At 40.2% G+C, this 25,042-nt stretch overlaps 1 protein-coding gene and 1 pseudogene across 1 annotated transcript; one reads left to right on the plus strand and one right to left on the minus strand.

Annotated features, from left to right (window-relative positions):
* Window positions 1–7,172: 7,172 nt before the first annotated feature.
* On the plus strand, window positions 7,173–20,190 carry LOC127662302 (tonsoku-like protein; annotated as a pseudogene).
* Window positions 20,191–20,369: 179 nt separating this feature from the next.
* Window positions 20,370–22,642, minus strand: nkl.4 (NK-lysin tandem duplicate 4). Its single transcript, XM_052153757.1, has 4 exons — window positions 22,567–22,642; window positions 22,132–22,193; window positions 21,262–21,363; window positions 20,370–21,134 (listed from the first exon to the last, which is right to left on the minus strand). Exons 1-4 carry the CDS (start codon window positions 22,607–22,609, stop codon window positions 20,964–20,966), a joined length of 378 nt encoding a protein of 125 aa, XP_052009717.1. The 5' UTR covers window positions 22,610–22,642; the 3' UTR covers window positions 20,370–20,963.
* Between the last annotated feature and the right edge of the window lie 2,400 nt (window positions 22,643–25,042).

Genomic DNA, 25,042 nt, shown 5'->3' on the forward strand with positions numbered 1-25,042 from the left:
TTTGGTTGTTAAGGTGCTCGACAATGGTTGCTAGGGAGGGGCTAGGAAGTGTTGATTTGATGCATGATTGGCTGTTTGCTGTCCCGAGTCAAACGAGACCACCCTTGTGTTTCTATGACACTTCTATCCGGAGATATCCCTTTGATCTGTTTCAATAGAAGTCTATGGGACTTGTTGCTAAGGTGCTCTTAATGGTTGCTAGGGCGTGGCTTGATAGCTTCACAATGATCCTGAGAGACTGATTGGTCGTCTGAGTAAAATGAGCCCACCCCTGGTCTCTATGACACTGTGATCCAGAGCTATGTTCAATACAAATCCCTATGCCTTTTCATTTCATGGGCCGTCCTACACCATTATAAGTCAATTGGGGCATTTTTGGGCAGCTCCTGCCCCCAGGGTGCAACTTTTACCCCATATTGAGGTATGCTCTTACAGAGCCTGCCAGCCTCTTCAAATGTGGCAAATCACACGTTTCTGTGAAATCCTCGCTCGGAGCTGTGACGCCTCAAAGTTTGTCACAATGTTAAGTCTATGGGATTTTTCGGCGCTTTTTTGCCCCTGGGGCAAATACCGTACCCCGATCAGCTTATAAAAGTCATAGCACACGTGTCCTCAATAGGCCGTTCGATTTGACACCTCATTTGTGGGTCTACGCCAAACGGTGCGGGACGAGTTAGGTGCCGAAGTTTTGTACGGAGATAGAATAATAATAAAAAGAAGAAAATAAAAATAAAAACTAGATAGGTACATTTCCTGAAGAAAATGTGAGTGGTGCTTGCCGTGGCAAAACTCGTCAAATAGCCTGCTTGAAAAGAACAGAAATTGTGGTCATAAATAAATCAACCCAGAAGTCTGTATAATTTTCTGGTGCAGAAATATGTGATTTGTTACTAGGTTGCTAGGGTAAGCCCATGTGGTTGCTATGCAGTTAGCAAGGTAATACAATACATGGCTCCTTTCCATCCTGAGTGAAATAATTCAACCCAGAAATCTGTACTGTTTTCTGGTGCAGAGATATGTGATTTGTTACTGGGTTGCTAGGGTAACCCCATGTGGTTGCTAGGCAGTTACCATAGTGATACTTATCAAGTCTCCTTGCTATCCAGAGTAAAATCAGTCAACCAGGAAGTCTCTACGATGTTGTGATGCAGAGATATGTGATTTGTTACTCGGTTGCTAGGGTAACCCCATCTGGTTGCTAGGCAGTTACCATAGTGATACTAATGAAGTCTCCTTGCCATCCTGAGTGAAATAAACCAACCCAGAAGTCTCTACGTTTTTCTGATGCAGAGATATGTGATTTGTTACTCGGTTGCTAGGGTAACCCCATCTGGTTGCTAGGCAGTTACCATAGTGATACTAATCAAGTGTCCTTGCCATCCTGATTGAAATAAGTCAACCCGGAAGTCTCTACGTTTTTCTGATGCAGAGATATGTGATTTGTTACTCGGTTGCTAGGGTAACCCCATCTGGTTGCTAGGCAGTTACCACAGTGATACTAATCAAGTGTCCTTGCCATCCTGATTGAAATAAGTCAACCCGGAAGTCTCTATGTTTTTCTGATGCAGAGATATGTGATTTGTTACTCGGTTGCTAGGGTAACCCCATCTGGTTGCTAGGCAGTTACCATAGTGATACTAATCAAGTGTCCTTGCCATCCTGATTGAAATAAGTCAACCCGGAAGTCTCTACGTTTTTCTGATGCAGAGATATGTGATTTGTTACTCGGTTGCTAGGGTAACCCCATCTGGTTGCTAGGCAGTTACCATAGTGATACTAATCAAGTCTCCTTGCCATCCTGATTGAAATAAGTCAACCCGGAAGTCTCTACGTTTTTCTGATGCAGAGATATGTGATTTGTTACTCGGTTGCTAGGGTAACCCCATCTGGTTGCTAGGCAGTTACCATAGTGATACTAATCAAGTGTCCTTGCCATCCTGATTGAAATAAATCAACCCGGAAGTCTGTACTCTTTTCTGGTGCCGAGATATGTGATTTGTTTCTCGGTTGCTAGGGTAACCCCATCTGGTTGCTAGGCAGTTACCATAGTGATAGTAATCAAGTGTCCTTGCCATCCTGATTGAAATAAATCAACCCGGAAGTCTGTACTCTTTTCTGGTGCAGAGATATGTGATTTGTTTCTCGGTTGCTAGGGTAACCCCATCTGGTTGCTAGGCAGTTAACATAGTGATACTTATCAAGTGTCCTTGCCATCCTGATTGAAATAAGTCAACCCGGAAGTCTCTATGTTTTTGTGATGCAGAGATATGTGATTTGTTACTCGGTTGCTAGGGTAAGCCCATCTGGTTGCTAGGCAGATACCATAGTGATACTAATCAAGTGTCCTTGCCATCCTGATTGAAATAAGTCAACCCGGAAGTCTCTACGTTTTCTGATGCAGAGATATGTGATTTGTTACTCGGTTGCTAGGGTAAGCTCATCTGGTTGCTAGGCAGTTACCATAGTGATACTAATGAAGTGTCCTTGCCATCCTGATTGAAATAAGTCAACCCGGAAGTCTCTATGTTTTTGTGATGCAGAGATATGTGATTTGTTACTCGGTTGCTAGGGTAAGCCCATCTGGTTGCTAGGCAGTTACCATAGTGATACTAATGAAGTGTCCTTTCCATCCTGATTGAAATAAGTCAACCAGGAAGTCTCTACGTTTTTCTGATGCAGAGATATGTGATTTGTTACTCGGTTGCTAGGGTAACCCCATCTGGTTGCTAGGCAGTTACCATAGTGATACTAATCAAGTCTCCTTGCCATCCTGATTGAAATAAATCAACCCAGAAGTCTCTCTGATTTTGTGGTGCAGAGATATAGTTACTGCTAAACGGTTGCTAGGGTACTCTGTTTAGTTGCTAGGGAGTGGCTTGGCAGCTGCCAATCATGAATCTCCAAAGGCTGCTTGTCAGTATGAATGATATAAACCAACTCCCATGCCTCTGTGACATTCAGAATGGAAGATATCCCTCTATGGATTTTGGTTGTTAAGGTGCTCGACAATGGTTGCTAGGGAGGGGCTAGGAAGTGTTGATTTGATGCATGATTGGCTGTTTGCTGTCCCGAGTCAAACGAGACCACCCTTGTGTTTCTATGACACTTCTATCCGGAGATATCCCTTTGATCTGTTTCAATAGAAGTCTATGGGACTTGTTGCTAAGGTGCTCTTAATGGTTGCTAGGGCGTGGCTTGATAGCTTCACAATGATCCTGAGAGACTGATTGGTCGTCTGAGTAAAATGAGCCCACCCCTGGTCTCTATGACACTGTGATCCAGAGCTATGTTCAATACAAATCCCTATGCCTTTTCATTTCATGGGCCGTCCTACACCATTATAAGTCAATTGGGGCATTTTTGGGCAGCTCCTGCCCCCAGGGGTGCAACTTTTACCCCATATTGAGGTATGCTCTTACAGAGCCTGCCAGCCTCTTCAAATGTGGCAAATCACACGTTTCTGTGAAATCCTCGCTCGGAGCTGTGACGCTCAAAGTTTGTCACAATGTTAAGTCTATGGGATTTTTCGGCCGCTTTTTTGCCCCTGGGGCAAATACCGTACCCCGATCGCTTATAAAAGTCATAGCACACGTGTCCTCAATAGGCCGTTCGATTTGACACCTCATTTGTGGGTCTACGCCAAACGGTGCGGGACGAGTTAGGTGCCGAAGTTTTGTACGGAGATAGAATAATAATAAAAGAAGAAAAATAAAAATAAGTATGTGAGATTACAATAGTGATGCTTTGCAAGCACCACTAATAATAAGTATGTGAGATTACAATAGTGATGCTTTGCAAGCACCACTAATAAAAATAAAAATAATAAGTATGTGAGATTACAATAGTGATGCTTTGCAAGCACCACTAATAATAATAAACCGTATGTGTGCATAATGTAAAGAAGACAAGTAAAAAAATATATATATTAAAGTGTCGCTTATTTAAAACTTCAAAAGTGGAAACCCAATGTATGCCACAAATACTGTAGATTGAGCTTAATTTGTATTGAACCCAGAATATTCCTTTAAATGCGTTCTCATTTATTTTTTTGGGTCACTTTTTAGTTTTGGCTTCAGTGGGTGAAATGTAATCGCTGACAGTTGTTTATCTCTAAATATATGATTGGTTCAATTATATCACCTCAACATCTAATTATTTAATAAATGTATCCAAACAAAAACATCTTCAGCAAATATCATTGTGTGCCCTTACCAATATGGACGTTTTCCGACAAAACATTGTGGGAACGTCGTGACGTCACCAAGCCTAACCAATCAGCTACCTCCGATGTTTCCCGGACCTTCAACTTTGGCGCGCCGCTTGAAGAGAATCAACTAAATCAGTGGTTCTCAAACTTTTTACACCAAGTACCACCTCAGAAAATATTTGGTTCAGTGCTCGGTTCACTCTCGTCCTCTTCAGTTCTTGTACTTGAAACATTCTCCTCCTAATCCGAATTTCTCTTGCCAGATTGAAGCCACGATAGCAGCTTTGAACTTTTCATAATTTTATCATCCACCTAACATTCATTTATATTTAAACTTTTCACAAAATTCGCTGCCCTCAAGTGTACGTTTTTCAAAGCAACCGTTATAGGACGCATCCACTGATCTATATATAGATCAGTGGACGCATCACTTTATTGTTTCCATGGTAACGCGTCATTGCTTGTCACGTGACCACAGCCACTGAATGACTGATGATCTGTTTTTATTTCCTTTTTTATTCAAAATATTCACAAATTTGTTAGCTATACTATAGCATCACCATTATAAACATCACCTTTTAATTATCACGTTAGTTGAGCTCTATGCGCGATGGGCGCCACCTGATTATAATGGATAGGAATATTATTGCCGCTTCCATAGACATCAGTGTGTATTTTACAAACTCTAAATATATTGTTTTTTTTTTTTTTGTACTTATGTGAATTTAAATGTCTGAAACCTAAAATAAACATTATGTGGATGAAAACACTGAATAATTGTGAACAGGCCAGCTGACAGTCTTGCCTGGACAAGATAATCTTAGATGGGCCCCCCCATGCCCAGATCTCTCCTTTTCCCTTGCTCTTCCTCTCCTGTTCCTCTCCTCTGCTCTTCCTCTCCTGTTCCCCTCCTCCGCTCTTCCTCTCCTGTTCCTCTCCTCTGCTCTTCCTCTCCTGTTCCCCTCCTCTGCTCTTCCTCTCCTGTTCCCCTCCTCCGCTCTTCCTCTCCTGTTCCTCTCCTCTGCTCTTCCTCTCCTGTTCCCCTCCTCTGCTCTTCCTCTCCTGTTCCCCTCCTCTGCTCTTCCTCTCCTGTTCCTCTCCTCTGCTCTTCCTCTCCTGTTCCCCTCCTCTGCTCTTCCTCTCCTGTTCCTCTCCTCTGCTCTTCCTCTCCTGTTCCCCTCCTCTGCTCTTCCTCTCCTGTTCCCCTCCTCTGCTCTTCCTCTCCTGTTCCCCTCCTCTGCTCTTCCTCTCCTGTTCCCCTCCTCTGCTCTTCCTCTCCTGTTCCCCTCCTCTGCTCTTCCTCTCCTGTTCCTCTCCTCTGCTCTTCCTCTCCTGTTCCCCTCCTCTGCTCTTCCTCTCCTGTTCCTCTCCTCTGCTCTTCCTCTCCTGTTCCCCTCCTCTGCTCTTCCTCTCCTGTTCCTCTCCTCTGCTCTGTGCATTTTGGGCACTTTTTGTGTGAAATCATATTCATTTTTTGTCCATCAAAAGTGTGCTTTCACTTTTAATTAAGCATGAGCAGCGCAGCAAAAATAGACTCGGATCTGGCCCATTATCTGTTCACCGATGCCAACAGTGACGCATTTCAGCCGGCTTTTTATTTCTCATCTCCATAAATATATCTAGTAGTAAAGCTAATGCAAGGGCTAGAAATCAATGAATTCTTTGCTAATACTTCCTCGTCATCATGGAGAGCGCAGTTCGCACCGCTTTCTCCTTTCCACAAGCGCGTGCTCTCCCGTGGCGTCTGTCGTTGCTATGCAACAATGAACTTGCGCGCCTGTAAAAACGAGCGCGCCGCGTCGCTATTATGAGCTAATATCCAAAATATTTCCATATGTGTTTCTTTCCTCCTTTCTTATCAACAAGTGGATTTACAGCCACCACATCAGCAGCACCGCCGGTCGCAATGTCTCAGCACTTTTATGAAGAGGACGCAACTGCACGCGCTTCGGGCATGCACGCGCATCAAGTACCGGGTTTGAGAAAACCTGGTACCGTGGCGTGACGTTTAAAACAAAATTAGTACCGACTTGGTACCGAAGTACCGGGTCTTTGACAACACTCATAAACGTTGGCTGCGCTGTTTCTTACCTTGCTCTACGTTGACTTTACTAACGTTACTTCCAGCTTCTCCGTCACCACCTTTTTTAAAATATTTGTTTAGGACATCTCGAAGGCCTCTATTTTCTTCCCTTCTTCTCTTTTCTTTTCTGAGCACCAGACTTGTGCTGACCGGACATTTTGATCGTAACGTTAGCCTACTGAACTTCAAATCAAATGACAACATCAAATTTTGATCAGTGGCCAAACCATTTTTGTTTTGGGGGTGGGCGGGGGTTCTTGACCACTATTTCAAGGACAATTAGGAAGAAAACAAATAAAAAGCTTTTATGTAACTCAAATATTAGATATTTTTTCCACAAATATGCCTATTTTATTTATTTTTTAACAATTATTCCATAATTTAATGAGGGCCCAGTTCTGCCCCCCAACCTGGGCCCGGGACAACAGACCCGTTTGTCCCCCCCTGTCGGCGGGCCTGATTGTGAATGATATGACTCCGCTGAGCGCGTACGTCTCTGGCTCAGCGCCAGCCAACGCGCGAAAGCACAGTTTGAATTTATCAGTTGGTCAAGTCATGCACTCACCCCTCTTTGGTTTGTTTTTGTTGTTTTATGCTTGGTTAATACTTTTGTATATTGACAACATTTGTATATACGCATGTATATTTTATTTTCCCTACAAGAGTTTGTATGTTGATTTTTTTGTTAATAATAAAAAATAAAATATAAAAAAGTTATGCACTCACCGTTCTACTCACACCGGTGAGATCGAAATTCAGTGATTCCTCTGCGTACCACTAGAGGGAGTCTGCGTGCCACTAGCAAGTGTCACAGTCATAGACATAATAAATACATGTCTATGGTCACAGTCACCGCAGTCAGAATCGGAGTACCAAAAGGCCATGCAGAACCTAGGAAGTGCCAAATCCCGCCTCCTGTCTCAGAGCCTATCAGAGGCGGCCTTTACCAACGCTCCAGCTGTGTCGGCCAATAGCAGATCGGCATTGGTCCCTGAAGACGAGTATCTGGCAGACGATTGGCTGGAGGATGACTTAATGGATGTGCATCCTAAGAAGAAACGGAGAGCGTCTGCGCATAATGTTATACGGGAAACAAGTTCCAGAACTCAGAATCATTTGTCTGTATCTACCGAAGGCCCCCCTAGAGGTGTTTTTTTTAGCTTAAGCATTAGCTATTATAATTTAAAAAATAAAAATAAAGATCTGATTAACCTGATTTTCTTTTTTTTCTTTTCTTCACATAATATCCTGTTTCACTTTGAAATGTGAGATTAGTGAATGTGTTTTCATGTTGACTTTTATGCTAAATTAACATCAAATGTAAATTGATATGTGATAACTTGCATTGTTTTAAAAGGAGAAACACAAGAAACTGAACTATTTTATAAAGTTTCCCGAAATTGACATTTAAAGGACTGTTACTCTCTTGTTGCAGTTCATAGTTCGTCCAGCAGGGGGCTCTCTCTGAAGAACGGAGCTAATAAGTCTCGACAGGTGAAGATGAATCAACCACCTGGGATGGTAATGCTGGGTAGAAGAGACGTCAGCAGGTCACAGAGCCCCATCACAACCCAATAACCTGTCTCTATGCATGACCATGTACCTCTTACACATCAGCCAATGGTACTACAGACCTCACTATTTCATTTGCTATGTTTGGAATGTTCTACTCCATACTGTGTAGTTTGTTCAGAATACTGACTGCTATTGTTTTTAAATGTGAAACAGTATATGCAGTATGGATCAAAACTTTAAGTCATATGCATTGTTTATTGGAAACAGTATTCTATGTTGTATACTGCACATTTTGGCAGATGTAGTAGGCCATCTGTGTGTTGCATGCAGATAGAACATTTTCGTACTGTAGACCATACATATACTACATGCTACTTTCCAAAAAATAGGTATCATGCCATAAACATGCCCATTGTGTTTGATTGGCAATTATGCACTAATGTTGCATATAGTAGTAAATGTATTAACAATTGCCAATAAAGATGCTGGCACCAATCAGAATGAGGGTTAAAGAAAATGTCTTTTTGATTCCAGTTCCACACAGGTATAGACTTTTTTGTGTGCTGGTTTTGTATGTTTATGTTTAGTGGGTTGTGTGTGTAATTCTAGCTATTATGATATTATGATTATGATTTGATTCATAGACATATGTAACAAATGAGAAACATGCATATATACACATTAAATCAACATTTAACCCCCCATAATACCCCTCAATCACCAACTCCTCCCTGACCCCCCCAACGAACACCCCTGTGGTCACAAATAGAATACACACACCAAAAAAACAGAAGAAGAAAAAAAGAAAGAAAATATAATAATAAATATAAATTAAAACTAAGCATCTCTTTCCAGACCCCCTCCCCGAGAGCCCCCTAAAAACACTAGTAATTGCCTAATTTCCTATCAAACAAATGCCGAACCGCCTCGAAAGCAGCCACCCTCCCCATCTCCGCACACCACTCCATAAATAAGGATGCTCCACCTGACCCATCCCCTTAAAATAATTTGCCTGCCAATCATAATTCTGGTCAGAACCCAATTTTTTTATGTGTTTATCCCCCAAATGTATGACCGCCCCATCGGCCAAAATACAGAGTCTGGGGCAGAATGAAAACTCTGAACCTTCAACCAGAATTCTTGGATCTAAAAACATTGGTTGTGACTCCAGCTTCTGATTGGCATCACCAGCAGGTGGGTGTGTCTTTAAGACCAAGCCTATACAATCTAGAGGGGGTCCAATAGAATCTGTGTAATATCTTGAATTGAATAAGGCGCACCCTTGCATCTTTAGATACACACTTGACATTTTTCAGAATCCCAGCCCACACTCCCTCCTCCAATACCAAGTTTAAATCTTTCTCCAATATCTCTTGAGAGAAGTTAAAGCTCCGTCCCCCAGACTCGTAATAAACTGATGCCTCATGACCTTTTCCAATAGTAGTAATCACCTCTCCCAGAGTATCTGCCACTTTAGGGGGTGTGTGCTACTCCCAAAAACAATACAAAGCAGGTGGCGCAGCCTATAGAACTGAGATCTAGGAACCCCAAAATGCTGAACCAAATTTTCAAAAGATCTCAACACTCCTCTCTCATATAGGTCACTGAGCATATGAACCTCCCTCACAATCCACTCTGACCAGAAGAAGACTTATTAATTCATAATTTAGGATTCAGCCATATGCTCGAGGCAACATTTAAATAAATGTCAGAATTAAACACCCTGGACACTTTTTTCCATACTGGGTGCAAATGCGAGATAACGGGGTGTAACTTAAATTCTCCTATTAGTTTGATAGAAAGGCTTTGCAATGCCAAAATAAGGGCAAGAACTTACTGTTCAATACAAACATTGGGCATGCCAAATTGGGAGAAAAAGTGTTGTTAAAAATATATTTTCTAGGACACCGAGTAGACCAAAAATATATTGGAGCTTTTTACAGCTTTATACCGTTCATGCCATTGAAGAGACAGTAAGTCTATCCCTCACAGCCTTGTTTCCATTCCCATTAAAAATCAAACATGGCGCTAGCGTGAATAAGGTCTATAGACCAATCCTCTCGTTTACAAATATGTCAGTGCATGTGCAGTAATTGGTGTCAGAAAGCACGCTGCTTGTTGTGTTAGATTTGACAGATTAGATGATTAAACGAAAATATGACACAAAACCATCATAAATACAAACATTTTCTTGGCGATACAATTACTATAATAAAATTAGTTAATAACAAACATGTAATCATGTTCGCTAAAATGTTTTGCTGTAAAGTTGTTTTGAAATGATCTCAGTCCAGTCAGGTCTGTCGATGGCTTGAAGCCACAGGAGTCAACGAGAGCCCTCAGAGTCATTTTTCAACAATGTAATCAGATAAATGTTTAATTTTTACGCATGTTTTTGCCACCACTTCCGTGTTTGACATAAGCGGTGACATTGCCAAAGCATTGGTCTATTGCATCATGTCTTTTGGTCTATTGCATCACGTCTTGCTGGAAAGCAAGTGACCATAGAGAAGGGTCACAATATAGACTACAGACTTTAGGCTAAATGCATTCTTAATGAATTCATTTAGTTTTAAGGTTGTATTAACTTATTTAAAAAAAAAGAAAATGCACAAAAAATATGAAAAACATGTCCAGAGACATCCAAGTATTCTAAGTGGTTTTGTATTTACCAGCTAATGAATTAATGTTTTCTTTTTAATTATTATTATTATTGCGAATGTGGTCTTAAATGTTTCTTTTATTTGGCCTTAAAAAGTCTTAAATGTCATTCCTTTGAAACTGCAGAAACCCTGATGTAATCCATATTGTCTTAACTTAGTGTAGTGTAGCCGACCAAAAATCATCTTTTTATATTTAAAAAAAAAAATGCATACAATTCCTCTTTCTATTTAACACAAAAGAAATTTAGCAGAATGTCCTGGCTCCTCTTTTCCGCACAATAAAAACTGATGGTGACCAATGATGTTGAAGCTCAAAAAGGACCATAAAAGCTGACCAAATGACTTATTTCCAAGTCTTTTGAAGCCATAAGATAGATTTGAGTGAGGAACGGACTGAAAAGTCTAACAAAGAAGTCGAAATGTACACGTTTTGAGTGAATGTTCCCTTTAATTTGTCAACTGTTTTCATGCAGGTTCTTGCTGAGGTGTGTTCATGGGATCTTCCTCCTCTCCCTGAGTGCTACATAAAAGCCTGTCAGAGTCTTGGAGTTGGTGAGCGGCCTGAAAACTATGCTGCAGTGTGTTTTCATTCATACAGAGACATGGAATACATCTTACAAACATGTTTTGTATTTTTGTGTTCCAGAGGAGAACAAGCGTGTATCTCGGTTGTGTGTGGTGCAGGACACTAGGTCTTGTGGGAATGTTTGTGGACTCAGTTTGTCTCCAGGATCTCTGGCTCCTCTCCTTCGAGCTGTAAAACTTCAGGCCAACCTCACTGAACTCCACATCTCTGCTAACCGTCTGAACAATGACCTCCTTCCAGAAGGTGTGATGCCACTATGCCCAGGCTACGGGTTTTAGACATGTCAGCCAATCAGATCAATTGAGAGGGCCTCAAAAAAGCAACGGACATCTTTGAGGGGCAGAGTCAACCTGCTTTTCCTGTAAATATGTCCTTTGATTCATCCTTTTATTCTTTTTGTTGTTTTATTCCAAAAAAACTGATTATAACAGGGATGCAGTGATATAGACATTTGGCTGATAATTGATTGTTTTTAATTTATTTATTTTTATGGTAGATAACTGATAAGATGGCTGATATAATTAGTCTTTTTTTTTATTTTATATAAAGCTAGTGCATTTACATTAAAACTTCAGTTCAGAATATTACATGCTTTAATATTTACCCCAATATAGTTTACCCCAAAATGAAAGTTCTCTCATCATTTACTCACCCTCATGCCATCCCAGAGTGTGTTTGACTTTTTTGTTCTGCAGAACACAAACAAAGATTTTTAGAAGAATATCTCTGCTCTGTTGGTCCATACAATGCAAGTGAATAGTGATCAGAAGTTTGTAGCTCCAAAAATCTCATAATGTAAACATAAAATCCATAAGACTCCAATGGATGAATCCATGTCTTCAGAAGTGATATAACAGGTGTGGGTGAGAAAAATATTTAAGTACTTTTCTTTTTTTTTTACTATAAATCTTAACTTTCACATCTGAAAGTTAAAGTGGAGATTTAGAGTAAAAAAGAAATTTTTGGAGCTACAAACATCTGATCACTATTCACTTGCATTGTATGGGCCAACAGAGCTGAGATCTTTTTAATAATCATTGTTTGCGTTCACATCTGGGATGGCATGAGGGGTGAGTAAATGATGGGAGAATTAGCATTTTTGGGTGAACTGTCTCTTTAAGAGAAATCCGGCATCTAAATGTGTTCATGTGCAGTAGAAAATAACTTTGAAACCTGCCATAGAAGAACAATATGCTTTGATACTCTGATACAGATAGGATTAGCAATATATTCTTCTGAGTAAAGGCAAAACACATGATCTACACATTTTATTAACATCGAGTAGTGATTTGAATCTGTTCCCTCACACCAAGATCTGTTCTGTGACAGACTATTTGCTGAACTATCCTCAGATGCAGAAAAAAGGTGTCAAAATGGCAGTAACTTTGGAAAGCTATTATCCTACTAACATTGGAACAAGTCTTCAACTCGCACAAAAAGCACATTCATCGGAAATGTTTCACTAGTGAGCTGTACTTTGACACCCCACCCAGTGCTACTTCTATACAATATATGTTGTTTGAGAGAAACACGTTGGACACACAACCTTTAACCATATGTACCTCAACACGCATCTCAGAATAGCGTTCTGAGAAATTCTTCTCACCATATATGTACAGAGCTGTTATCTGCCAAATTTATCTGTTAAAAAAAAAAAAAAACATCCAGTGAGGGGCAGTTCTGTAGAAGGAAATGTCTTGTTGATGAAAGAGGTCAACAGAGAATGGCCAGACTGGTTTGAACTGACAAAGTCTACAGTAACTCAGATAACCACTCTGTACATTTGTGGGGAGAAGAATTGCGGGCTGGCACTGTTTTGGTGACACAAGGGGAACCTACACAATATTAGGCATGTAATTTTAATATTATGGCTGGTGGGTGTGTATGGGTGTGTGTCAGTGGCGGCTGCTGGTCTTTCAAAGAGGGGAAGCTCATTTTCGGCCTACATTATACACTTATTTACCCTATTTTTTGCACTAAATCAATCTTAGGTGTTGATCTGCCCTGCTGTTTAATTCTAATTTTTTCCTCGTAAGGAAGACTTTCAAATGGCTTCGCCAAAATCAGGTCGACAATATAAGCACCGTCTGCCATCGTGCGCAGTTTCACCCGTACGACGCTAGCCTAGCCTACTGTATGAATGAATGAATGAGCGAGCGAATGAACGAGCGAGCGCTCTAAAACAAAATATATTAAACTTGGTGAAACTGAAACAAGGAATGTGGTGTATAATTGTATGAAATGTATTATGCAAATTGACTAGCAATTTAAGCCAAACAAATATAAAGAAATAGGTTGCAGCAGTTTGTCTTTCGACTACACTTGAGAAATCATGATGGGACTGGCTGTGAAATAGCTTCAGTGACTTCTTATAGTACAGATTCAGCTGTTAATTAAAAGGAGATGCAGTCTTTGACAGATCCTCCAATCATCACGCGAAGCCGGAGTCGGGCCAGCCCATCCTCATTCACCCCCAGAGGCGCTGGCGTCCGTGGGAGGGACATAATCGCAGCATTTATCCAATGACCGTCTATTTTGGAGCACTGAAAAAAACTGTTCAGAGCAGCCCTGTTGAAGTCAATGGACACTTCGGCTTCAACAGGGAAATGCACTGGCCTTCTGAGAATGTATGAGAAGTAAATCGAGTCAGCCGACCTGCTATATGTAATGTAGCTGATTCTGAACGAACTTCGTCTTGAGATGAGCGTGTTCTAACGCATTTTTAGTCAATAAATTGTTTACACAATAGTACATATTTGACCATTATTTTTTTGACATTATAGGGGAAGCTGAGCTTCCCTTGCAGTCTTAAAGAAATCCCATGCACATACACACAGTATATACTGTGTGTATATATACTCACCGGCCACTTTATTAGGTACACCTGTACATCTACATACAGTCAGGTCCATAACTATTGGGACGTTGACACAATTCTAATCTTTTTGGCTCTGTACACCACCACAATGGATTTGAAACGAACAAGATGTGCTTGAACTGAAGACTTTCAGCTTTAATTTGAGGGTATTTACATCCAAATCAGGTGAACGGTGTAGGAATTACAACAGTTTGTATATGTGCCTCCCACTTTTTAAGGGACCAAAAGTAATGGGACAGATTAACAATCATAAATCAAACTTTCACTTTTTAATACTTGGTTGCAAATCCTTTGCAGTCAATTACAGCCTGAAGTCTGGAGCATAGACATCACCAGGCGCTGGGTTTCATCCTGGTGATGCTCTGCCAGGCCTCTACTGCAACTGTCTTCAGTTCCTGCTTGTTCTTGGGGCATTTTCCTTCAGTTTTGTCTTCAGCAAGTGAAATGCATGCTCAATCGGATTCAGGTCAGGTGATTGACTTGGCCATTGCATAACATTCCACTTCTTTCCTTAAAAAACTCTTTGGTTGCTTTACGCAGTATGCTTCGGGTCATTGTCCACCTGTACTGTGAAGCGCCATCCAATGAGTTCTGAAGCATTTGGCTGAATATGAGCAGACAATATTGCCCGAAACACTTCAGAATTCATCCTGCTGCTTTTGTCAGCAGTCACATCATCAATAAATACAAGAGAACCAGTTCCATTGGCAGCCATACATGCCCACGCCATGACACTACCACCACCATGCTTCACTGATGAGGTGGTATGCTTTGGATCATGAACAGTTCCTTTCCTTCTCCATACTCTTCTCTTCCCATCACTCTGGTACAAGTTGATCTTTGTCTCATCTATACATAGGATGTTGTTCCAGAACTGTGAAGGCTTTTTTAGATGTTGTTTGGCAAACTCTAATCTGGCCTTTCTGTTTTTGAGGCTCACCAATGGTTTACATCTTGTGGTGAACCCTCTGTATTCACTCTGGTGAAGTCTTCTCTTGATTGTTGACTTTGACACATATACACCTACCTCCTGGAGAGTGTTCTTGATCTGGCCAACTGTTGTGAAGGGTGTTTTCTTCACCAGGGAAAGAATTCTTCGGTCATCCACCAAACAGTTGATTTGGCCACACATAACGTTTTTGCTATCTCTCTGATGGGTTTGTTTTGATTTTTCAGCCTAATGATGGCTTGCTTCACTGATAGTGACAGCTCTTTGGATCTCATATTGAGAGTTGACAGCAACAGATTCAAAATGCAAATAGCACACTTGAAATGAACTCTGGACCTTTTATCTGCTCCTTGTAAATGGGATAATGAGGGAATAACACACACCTGGCCATGGAACAGCTGAGCAGCCAATTGTCCCATTATTTTGGTCCCTTACGAAGTGTGAGGCACATATACAAACTGTTGTAATTCCTACACCGTTCACCTGATTTGGATGTAAATACCCTCAAATTAAAGCTGAAAGTCTGCAGTTAAAGCACACCTTGTTCGTTTCATTTCAAATCCATTGTGGTGGTGTATAGAGCCAAAAAGATTAGAATTATGTCGATGTCCCAATATTTATGGACCTGACGTATTCATTTGATTATCTAATCAGCTTATCGTGTGGCTGCAGTGCCTAAAATCATGCAGCAGATACGGGTCAGGAGCATCAGTTAATGTTCACATCAACCATCAGAATGGGGAAAAAATGTGATCTCAGTGATTTGGAGCGTGGCATGATTGCAGGTGCCAGATGGGCTGGTTTGAGTATTTCTGTAACTGCTGATCTCCTGGGATTTTCATGCACAACAGTCTCTGGAGTGTAAAGATAATGGTGCTGTTATGAGTGATTTCGATCTTATCCTGTCCGTTATCAGACACGGATATAAGCGATGGAATCCGCGCTTTGTCTAACAGCTTACCCTAATAAACAGCATGTTTGTGCTGCGAGTAGGAGAACTGCAGCCCAGAAATGCTTGTACCAGTTTGGTTATGGACAGTGATCCATTCTGACAAGTGATTTCTGTTTCATCACAGTGTTTAGTGTAAAAGTCCGCTCTCATGTCTGTTTCGTGAGAACTGGCACTGGGAACCTGAGGTCTGCGTGTCTCTCCCACAATGCACTGGGCTCCACTGGTTTTGATCTTGTGTTGAAGACATTACCAATGAGCTGTCTCACACACCTTCAGCTGTCTGTGGTCTGTAGAGGTTCATCTGACCAGCCTGCCTTGGAAATCCTCACTAAACTTCTCACACAGGTACACATGCACATAAATGTGAGACCTTTTAGTTGCTGTATAGAGTGGAACAGTTCCCACCCACTTTCTTTTTCACGTACAAGGCATGAAGCAAGCCAACCAGCTCTGAGATGAAACACAACAGAACAAACTTTGACATTTGAAGCAAGATACCTCATTTACTTGTAGATTACTTAACGTCTTTCGTAAGGAAATGAACTACAATCTCATGAACAATTGCAAATGAATTAATCGAATTCAAAAAGAGTGTAGGGAGACAGACTTGTTTGCATTATTTGCAGTTCATCATGAGAGTGGGCGGTCCCTGCACGGCTCTTTTGGTGCGCTTTGTTCGCAGTGAGTCTCTGATTGGTTGAGAGTTTCCCTTCAGGATCATGGATAGTGTAGTTCTTCATGAGGAATCCCACTATTAAACACAACTATTTAAAAATGAAGCTGATATAGTGTTGTATTAGTTTGCCATTTCATTTGTTTGCATGTGACTGAATTGCTTTTAACAAATGCGAATGGCATTTAACACTTCCGGATTTCGAGGAATACATTTTTTATCCAGCAAAAACGTGATGTTATCAATTTAACGATTTTGAAGTGTCCATTGCAATGTGGGATTCTACTGAGTAAACAGATATCACTATTTAAATGTTAAAAGTACATTTGTGTTTGGGTTCCAGGGTGACTGTCCACTCGTGCATTGAAGTCTTGCTGGAAACGGCCTGACGGACCACAGCATCCTTTCTCTCGCCAGGTGAATCATTTTGTTCTGCTGTCACTCGTACTGAAATATTGATCAGTAATGTCTGTGCATTTGACCTAGACTTTCTGGTGCTGTTGAGTCTATGACTATCTCAGTTTGGAGCCTTTGATATTGCCAAGGCAATTTTGCAAGTATTTTGAGTAATTATATTGTACAAAAATTATCCCAGTACAGTATAATGATCATTGGTTGTTTTTAGGTGTCTTCAATTCTGTCATTCCCTGACATCTTTGGACCTGTCGGGCAACCCTGCTGTGACCTCAGCCGGGCTTCAAAGTCTCCTTAACGCCCTCATGGAGGCCCAGCGACCTTTGACCCATCTCAATCTTCAAGGTAAACCTGCATTGCGATTTGTAGGTTTGATTGCCAGCATCTAGTCATCTAAGAGCTTAAAATATCTTTGTGGATTTTGCTTTGGATCCTACCATTGGGGGTTGTGGTTTACTGGTTGGAAATCTAGGCTGAAAGCAGAAAGCTTGTAGGGTCAAACCACAAAAATGGAGGTTTGTGAACTGACAGTGGAAGGCCAACTATATGTAAGCCATTCGTAGGTTGATTTCCCAGAAGACAGGGATGTAGTGGAGGCTAAACGCACGTAAACGCCGTTTACGCACCTCCCAAAATTCGGAAATAGCGCCTCCAAAAGTGGGTTTATCCACCTCTAAATTGCATTTATCCACCTCTAAATAGATAGTGCCTAAGCCATTTTAAATTAAGCTTATGTCGTTTTAGTTTCATATTGTTCATTATTAGTTTCATAGGTTGTTAAACCTAAGACGAAGTCTTTCATAATGCGCTGCTGCCAGTGTTTCCCATGCGCGTGCATCGATATTGACTACTACCAGCTATATACAGCGTGCTGACCTCAAAAATCCAGCTGTATTCTAACAATAACTTAGCTCTCCTTATTAGCTAGGCTCCTTGCATGCTGGCTAATAAGTAATAACTGACAGTGCTGTGTTGGACAGATTTATGCAGCGGTGTTCCATGATGGAGAGAGAGCGCGAGAGGTACGAGAGAGAGAGAGAGAGAGAGAGAGAGAGAGGGAGAGGGAGAGGGAGAGGGAGAGGGAGGGGGAGGGGAGAGGGAGAGGGAGAGGGAGAGGGACGAGCGAGAGGTAGCCTAGTGCTGCGCGAATGCGCTACGGCTCTCTGCAATCAAATACGATTTTAAATGGGCTTAGTAAAAAATAAAAAATAAATCGAAAATCAATGTGTGTCGATCAGCGTTGATATTGTGGCGGGCCGCCACAAATAAATGAACGTATGGGAAACCCTGGCTGCATTACTGTCAGTGTTGACCAATCAACAGGAAGCAGCAGACTGCATCAAGATTCATCCGTCACTCACTAGCCCAAACGTCTCATGTAAAAATGGATATCCGGCAATTTTTTTTACATATGTGGCACCAGATTTATTCTTCTGTCGTTAATCTGCACTATTTTACTATCTAAACTATTTTGATAATCAATTAGTCGGGTTGAGTCATTTTTTAAGACAAAAGTAAAAAATTATTTGATTCCAGCTTGTTAAATGTGAATATGTTCTAGTGTCTTCTCTCCTCTGTGACAGTAAACTGAATATCTTTGAGTTGTGGACAAAACGAGACATTTGAGGACGTCATCCTCCTGGGCTTTTGGGAAACACTGATCCACATTGTTCTGACATATTATAGACCAAACAAATAATTTATTAATCGAGAAAATATTCAACAGATTAATCGACTATGAAAATAACCCCAAATGCCTAATCATTATGTACAAGTGCATTGCATTGGAAGCCCTGGATATAAGCCTCCCTCTCTATCTCTCTTAAATATTTTTGTTCTCTCTGTTTTGTCATTTAGTAAACTTAATAGATTTCAACCATATTATTCCTTCTTGGGTCTCTTTAACAAGAACTTAGCTTAATGTATGAATTGAATAGTGATTGTGTGACCTATGATGAGGGAACAACCAGTGATACCCTTGGTAGTACCATCAAATGATAGCCTATAGCGATGTCATCTGGATACACATACAACCGGTAGGCAGTGGCCCACCTTACCGGGTGACCACGTCGTGGTCCACCAGAATTTATAGTTTACCCACCTCTTTTTTTACCACAACACCTCTGCCAGAAGAGTGTAAACACTGGCTCTGTGGAGCCACATTCATCTCTTTGGTTAAACACCCAGACCAGCCCAACATTGTACCACTGTCACTCACAACCAATGCTGTGAGTTTAGGGTGGGACTTGTTGCGACTAGTGGTAGTACAAGATGAGGATGTGTTCTTGCATTCAAACACAGCTGGACAGAGTGCCACTCCAAATGTAGGGGTCTCGAGATGTGTATTTCTACGTTTTAAACTACGTTTAACTTGACACAGCAACCAAAAAACACTGTTTATTACACAACGCAACCAAAGAGAGACGCTCCAAAAGCATCTGTGGAATGCATGTGTACTTTGAAGCTTCCTTAGAAAAGCCCTTTTAAGTCTGCCTTGGACAAATAGATGAATTCAATAGCAAAATGGATTGCTGTGAACTGTAGGCTAATGTTTGGCTAATGTTCAGTGAAATGGAAAAACAATATATTTCCTTCTAAAGCCACTTTTTGTATTTTTTTTAATGCCGTACTTGTCTGTCACAATGATGTAACACATTTAAATTATCGTAATTTATTCTATTTATTATATATTAAAAAAAAATTATAGGTATTTCCATCCATCCATCCATCCATTGTCAACCGCTTATCCTGTGTACAGGGTCGCGGGGGGCTGGAGCCTATCCCAGCTAACATTGGGCGAAAGGCGGGGGACACCCTGGACAGGTCGCCAGTTATAGGTATTTAAATCTGATTATTTTTAATGATATATTCTTTAGATATTGAAAAATTTGTATTTAGGCAGACGTTCTAGATAAATATCTATATATGTGATAAATTGTGAATACTTTGATCATGTACAGTTTGACAGTCCTGTTTATTTTATATCTCCTGTAATGTGTTGACGCTTGAGTTCCTATCTTGTTCTGCATGACAGGCTGCCAGGTGTCAGGCCCGTGGGGTGATCTGTGTTTGGACAGCTTGTCTGATCAAATTCAGGATCTGCGGTTGTGTTCTCAAAGTTTGAATAAACTGGACCAGGAGGCACTGCAACAGAACTGGAGACAGAGAACCGAACCTGGGCACGTCTTCTCTAGCCATTCCAAATGCTTGCTGAGCATTACTGCAGCAGCTTGCTATTATAGCCTGCAAGTTGCCGACAAAATAGTCTGATTGCTGCAGGCAATGCAGTGCGTTTTTCCATCACTCAGGAGTATTTTTTACATTATGACTTCTCCTTACAAACATATATATTTAGGACATGTTTGGTGAGCACATTTGTATGTAAATGTAATTGTAGCATATGGCAAGAATAGTTGAGTACAGCATGTATTTTTTATTTCATTTGTAATAATTTATACAGACAAATATGTGTGTATGTTTATAAGAAGTTGCAGTGTCACATGATAATTCTTCTGCTAATTCTATTTGCTGTGGAATAATTACATATTTAACTAAATACATTTTTATATGAAATAGGTGTGAGATACCAGTGTACAAGGTGTTAATGCTTTTCAACAGTAGTTGATTTGATGCCACGAAAGAAACTGACCAATAAAAGTGATCTTAAAAATCTGAAACAGCAGTGTAGCATTACAATGACACTAAAGCACAAGTTTGTTTCAAACTAAATTTTTAAGTTGACTGCAGAAAACATTCTAGTACTGTAAAGGCAAGTGTGTGAGTGTCAAACAAGCAAAAAAAACTCCATATCATTTCCATGATCATTTTATGACCCTCCTTCTACAACAGATAAGTAAGTGTGATATTTACTAATATGCACAATATGCAACACCACTGACCCTTTTGTACTCAGTGTTGCAAAATGATATGAACATTTTCAGCAAACAAAACATGCAATTCTTGACATTTTTATTTAGCATTGTATTTTACTTCAATTCACAAAGGGGGAAAAAAAATCTCCAGTTTAGGAAAGAAAATTAACTCTATGGCTTTTTCTTGCAAACACCAATGTTTACACAGATGGTCGAAGCATCATCAGAAGTTGAAAGTTCTTCAACCAGCATATCGGTGTACTTGTTCACAAATTTCCTACACAGGGATTTTAGGAAGCCAATCTCATCACAGACATCTGATAGCTGCTTTTTAATGTCGTCCTGTGGGAAATTCACAACATCAATGTTGTACTTTCTGTATTTGGATATTCTAACATGAATATTGAATATTAATGTTTTTGGTTTTTTTTAATTATCCTTTACAAGAGTATTCTAAGAGCACACTGACCGCAGTGGCACCGGTGGAGATTCGTTTTTTCAGCTTCCTCATGGCCCATTTACATGCCCAGCAAACTCCAGGCAGCTCTTCAGTTTCTTCCATAAACTCACCCTGACAAAACAGACACAACAAAAATATTAGAATTATTAGCTGCAGTTACTTCGACCATGTCCACACTAATCCATCTGGAAAACGATCCGAAAACTGATTACTGCGGATGAGGCCTCTAGATTTTGGTGAAGGAATTCTGGATGAGAAGCATAAACGTAGCAAAATCAATGCATTTCCGAATAAAAACCTGGCCATATTCAGGTCCTCTGAGCCGCATCCACACAAATATGTTTTCGTTTGAATAGTCATTGATTTAGCTGCGTTTGCGACTCTCATCCAGACTGGAATGGTGTTTTCCTCCAACAAAAACGTTCAAAAATGCTCTGGAAAATGATGATGTTAGGAGACAAAACTATTTTCAAACAAAAACGGATTATCATGGACGTGAACTTAAACTCTTGAGGATTTAATAACAGCAGATGCCATTGCACTCATAGAACATTAACAAAGCATTTCTGAAATTTTTTGGACAGTGTGACGGCAATACAATGGTTTTTGACATGCATCACCCTGAATGCTTTAGAGTACCATGTTATTATGGTATTTGAAAATAGTAATCATTCAGCACCACGGTATTGGTGTATATCAATAAAACAGTACTTTTGAAGCCATTTGATACCATCACTACACCATAAAAATACTTTTTTGTAGGGTTATTTTGTTCCTCTTTAAATATTGCTATGCACAGTTAAAAAAACGAAGCATACATTTACAATGACAGAGTGATGCAACTGTCCATCATTAAACATAACGTCAAGGGAAACTCACAGAGCTTTCTTCATGTTCATCTCCAGTCAAGCCTTTGTGCATCTCATAGTGCAGAGCACAAACTGTGAAGAAAAATGAACCATTGATTTAGGACATACCACACCCAAAAGATGGCACTTCCCCTACTTAGAGCATGTAACATAAATCCAACCAAATAGAGGAAAAAGATTGATAAGTGGTTAAAATAAAGTAGCAACAACAATAAATTAATGTTGAAAGGCCAATCAACCTGCTGTCAAAAGCAGCCTAGAATATGTTTTGAGGATTTTCTACCTGCAACAAATATAAATTAACCAATTTGTGCCAGCACTGGCCATCTAAAACCGGTTAAGACCATTTCAGAATTTAAGCTGGTCCAAACTAGCCTGACCCGTTTTTTTCTTTTTTCAGCAGGACATATACAAAAAAAAAAAAAAAAGATTACTGCAACTATACCTGAGGATATCAGCAGTGTCACAAGGACGATATTTCGGAACATCTTGTTTGGAGACTTGTGGTTTCAGGTTTGCAGAAGATCTTTTTATAGTGCTGTTTAAAAACCAAAGGCGTAGGCTATAGTCTAAGTGAGATCATTGGCACCTCCAGCATGTCAAGAAGCACTCGCACTTTTGAAGTGTTACATTTGATACGTTTTTTCCACTCTGACTCACATTTACATTTACGCATTTGGCAGACGTTTTAATTAAAAGCGATTTACAGTGCACTTATTACAGGGACACCTGGAGTTCCCTTACGACATTACTATTTTTATTTACTAATGCATATGGGGAGTGCCTTCATACACGACCTATTTAAAACCTAGGTTTGATCCCCACCTGTTTTGGAGCGAAACTGACCGCTATAAAACGGGTGCAAAGACACCATTTCCTCAGAAATGGCCACACGATTGGTTTGCGTCGATAGATCTGAAGGATGCTTTTGAGATTCGCGTTCGAGGGAACAGCGTATCGATTAAAAGTCCTGACCTTCGGACCAGGCCCGGATTAAGAATTCAGAGGCCCCTGGGCACAATGTCTTGTAGGGCCCCCCACCCCACCCCACCCTCTCCTCACTTTTTTGTCTGTCTGTCTGTCTCTCCTCCTCTCCTCTCTCCAGCTGCCCTTAAAAAGACTTCTTCCTGGCTTTCCTGTTAGCAAACTCAGTTACAGTGTCATCAAAATCCAAGTCCATGACCAGCTGAGATTCAATGGCCATCAGTGACAGTGCACTGAGGCGCTTTTGTGTTTGTGTTGTTCTAAGTTCATTTTTTAAGGTGAAAAAAAGAGGAAGAAAAATAACTTATCTCGTTATTTCAATATAATAATAAGTCGTTATTTCGACATAATAAGGGGACATTCTAATATGCATAAAGCCACATTTAGCTTTCTTATAATGTTTTGTATGGGAGGAAAATACTTAACGTGAAATTAAACGCGTTACGTTCATATTCTGGACTCATCTGATTTTTTGTAGTATACATACTTTATTATGATTTTAGTATCATAATGATTAATAATACTAATTTAATAGATCAGATGCACGCACAATTATCCGTGAACTTGATAAATGTTGCAGATATGTTCTTCTAGGATAGCCTGTGCCTACTATCCACAAACAAATTGCTTTCAACTTATGTGTGCAAAATTCAGAATTCAACGAATGTGCAGCAATTTCTACAATTGTATTTTGTATTAGTGATCATAATTTGCGCATGCAACAAAGAGGATGTAGCAGGTGACGCGTGCATTTATTGACGTCTTTTCTGAGTCGATCTCATTTGAGTGTATTCGGCAATGCTTATAACGTGTAATTAAACACGTTGAGTTTATATTCTGGGCTCATCAGATTTTTTTTACATAGTATTATTAGTATGATTTTTACTGTCTGTTAATAACACTGTCCGTCTCTTTATGTTAAGGTTTGTATTAATTTCGATATGCCAGAGGGCAGAATAAGACAGGGAATTAAAGAATGCATTGTAGTTATGTTGACCTACTGTTTTCATAACACTGGATATTCTGCTAATTCATACTTTTCTAAAACGTTGCATAATGGCAATTAACTTATTTAGCAATTAGCCTACACTAGTGCTAGTTTTGTTGCCAGTGTTGCTCAAATGCACGCGTACGTGTCACCACCAGCAGTAAGTACCTGCATGTGTTGGGAAAAGGGAGAAGAGCGAGTTCGGCAAAAGGCGGATTCGAACTCTGGCCGAACGCCTCAAAAGCCATCATGCACCTCACGCCTTACGCTACAGTAGTTATTTTGTGTAGAGCGTCTTTTTGCTAAAAAGACAGGCACCGGGCCGGCACGCAGTGCAAATATACGCTCCGTTTTCGGAAATGAATTGTTTAAAAAAAAAAAAAAAAAAAATCTTCCCCTAGCTTGGGCCCCAAGTGCGCATGGGCCCCTGGGCCCGTGCCCATAATGCCCATTGGGTAATCCGGGCCTGCTTCGGACTGTCTCTGGCTCCTCGCACATTTACGAAGTGCATCGATGCGGTTCTTTTATTTTTTTAAATTTTTTATAAAGTCATCTTTATTGCCAAAAAAAAAAAGAATACAAATCACAAGTGACTTATCAAAATATACATAACATTTTTCAAACATAATATGAAAACAAAATACAAGAGTTTTGCCAGGGGAAGCTTATAGGTCATAACGAAAAAGAGGACCATATGTTGACAGTTTTAACTGCCTTTTTGTTGTTGGAGCCAGAAATCTAATTAATTTAATGTACATCTTCATGGAGAAAAAGTACAAAATTAGTTTTTTTAGTGCTGAATTTACATTTATGAATGTGAAATTTTGCCAACAGGATTAATACATTTATAATTAAGTAATTAAGCAAAATATAACATTCTCCCACAATAAGGCAAAGTTTTTATAAATATGGTCAATGATGAATCTACTGAAGTTTTGCCAAAATGTCC

Source organism: Xyrauchen texanus, chromosome 22 (assembly GCF_025860055.1).
Source record: "Xyrauchen texanus isolate HMW12.3.18 chromosome 22, RBS_HiC_50CHRs, whole genome shotgun sequence".
NCBI classification, from domain to species: domain Eukaryota; kingdom Metazoa; phylum Chordata; class Actinopteri; order Cypriniformes; family Catostomidae; genus Xyrauchen; species Xyrauchen texanus.

Bases quoted from the DNA above. Each gene is read 5' to 3' on its own strand.
- nkl.4 (XM_052153757.1), bottom strand. From the start codon at position 22,609: ATGTTCCGAAATATCGTCCTTGTGACACTGCTGATATCCTCAG. The intron at 21,364-22,131 runs GTGAGTTTCCCT...CTGTTTTGTCAG, and splicing joins ATGAACATGAAGAAAGCTCT to GGTGAGTTTATGGAAGAAAC. The intron at 21,135-21,261 runs GTCAGTGTGCTC...AATTTCCCACAG, and splicing joins TCTCCACCGGTGCCACTGCG to GACGACATTAAAAAGCAGCT.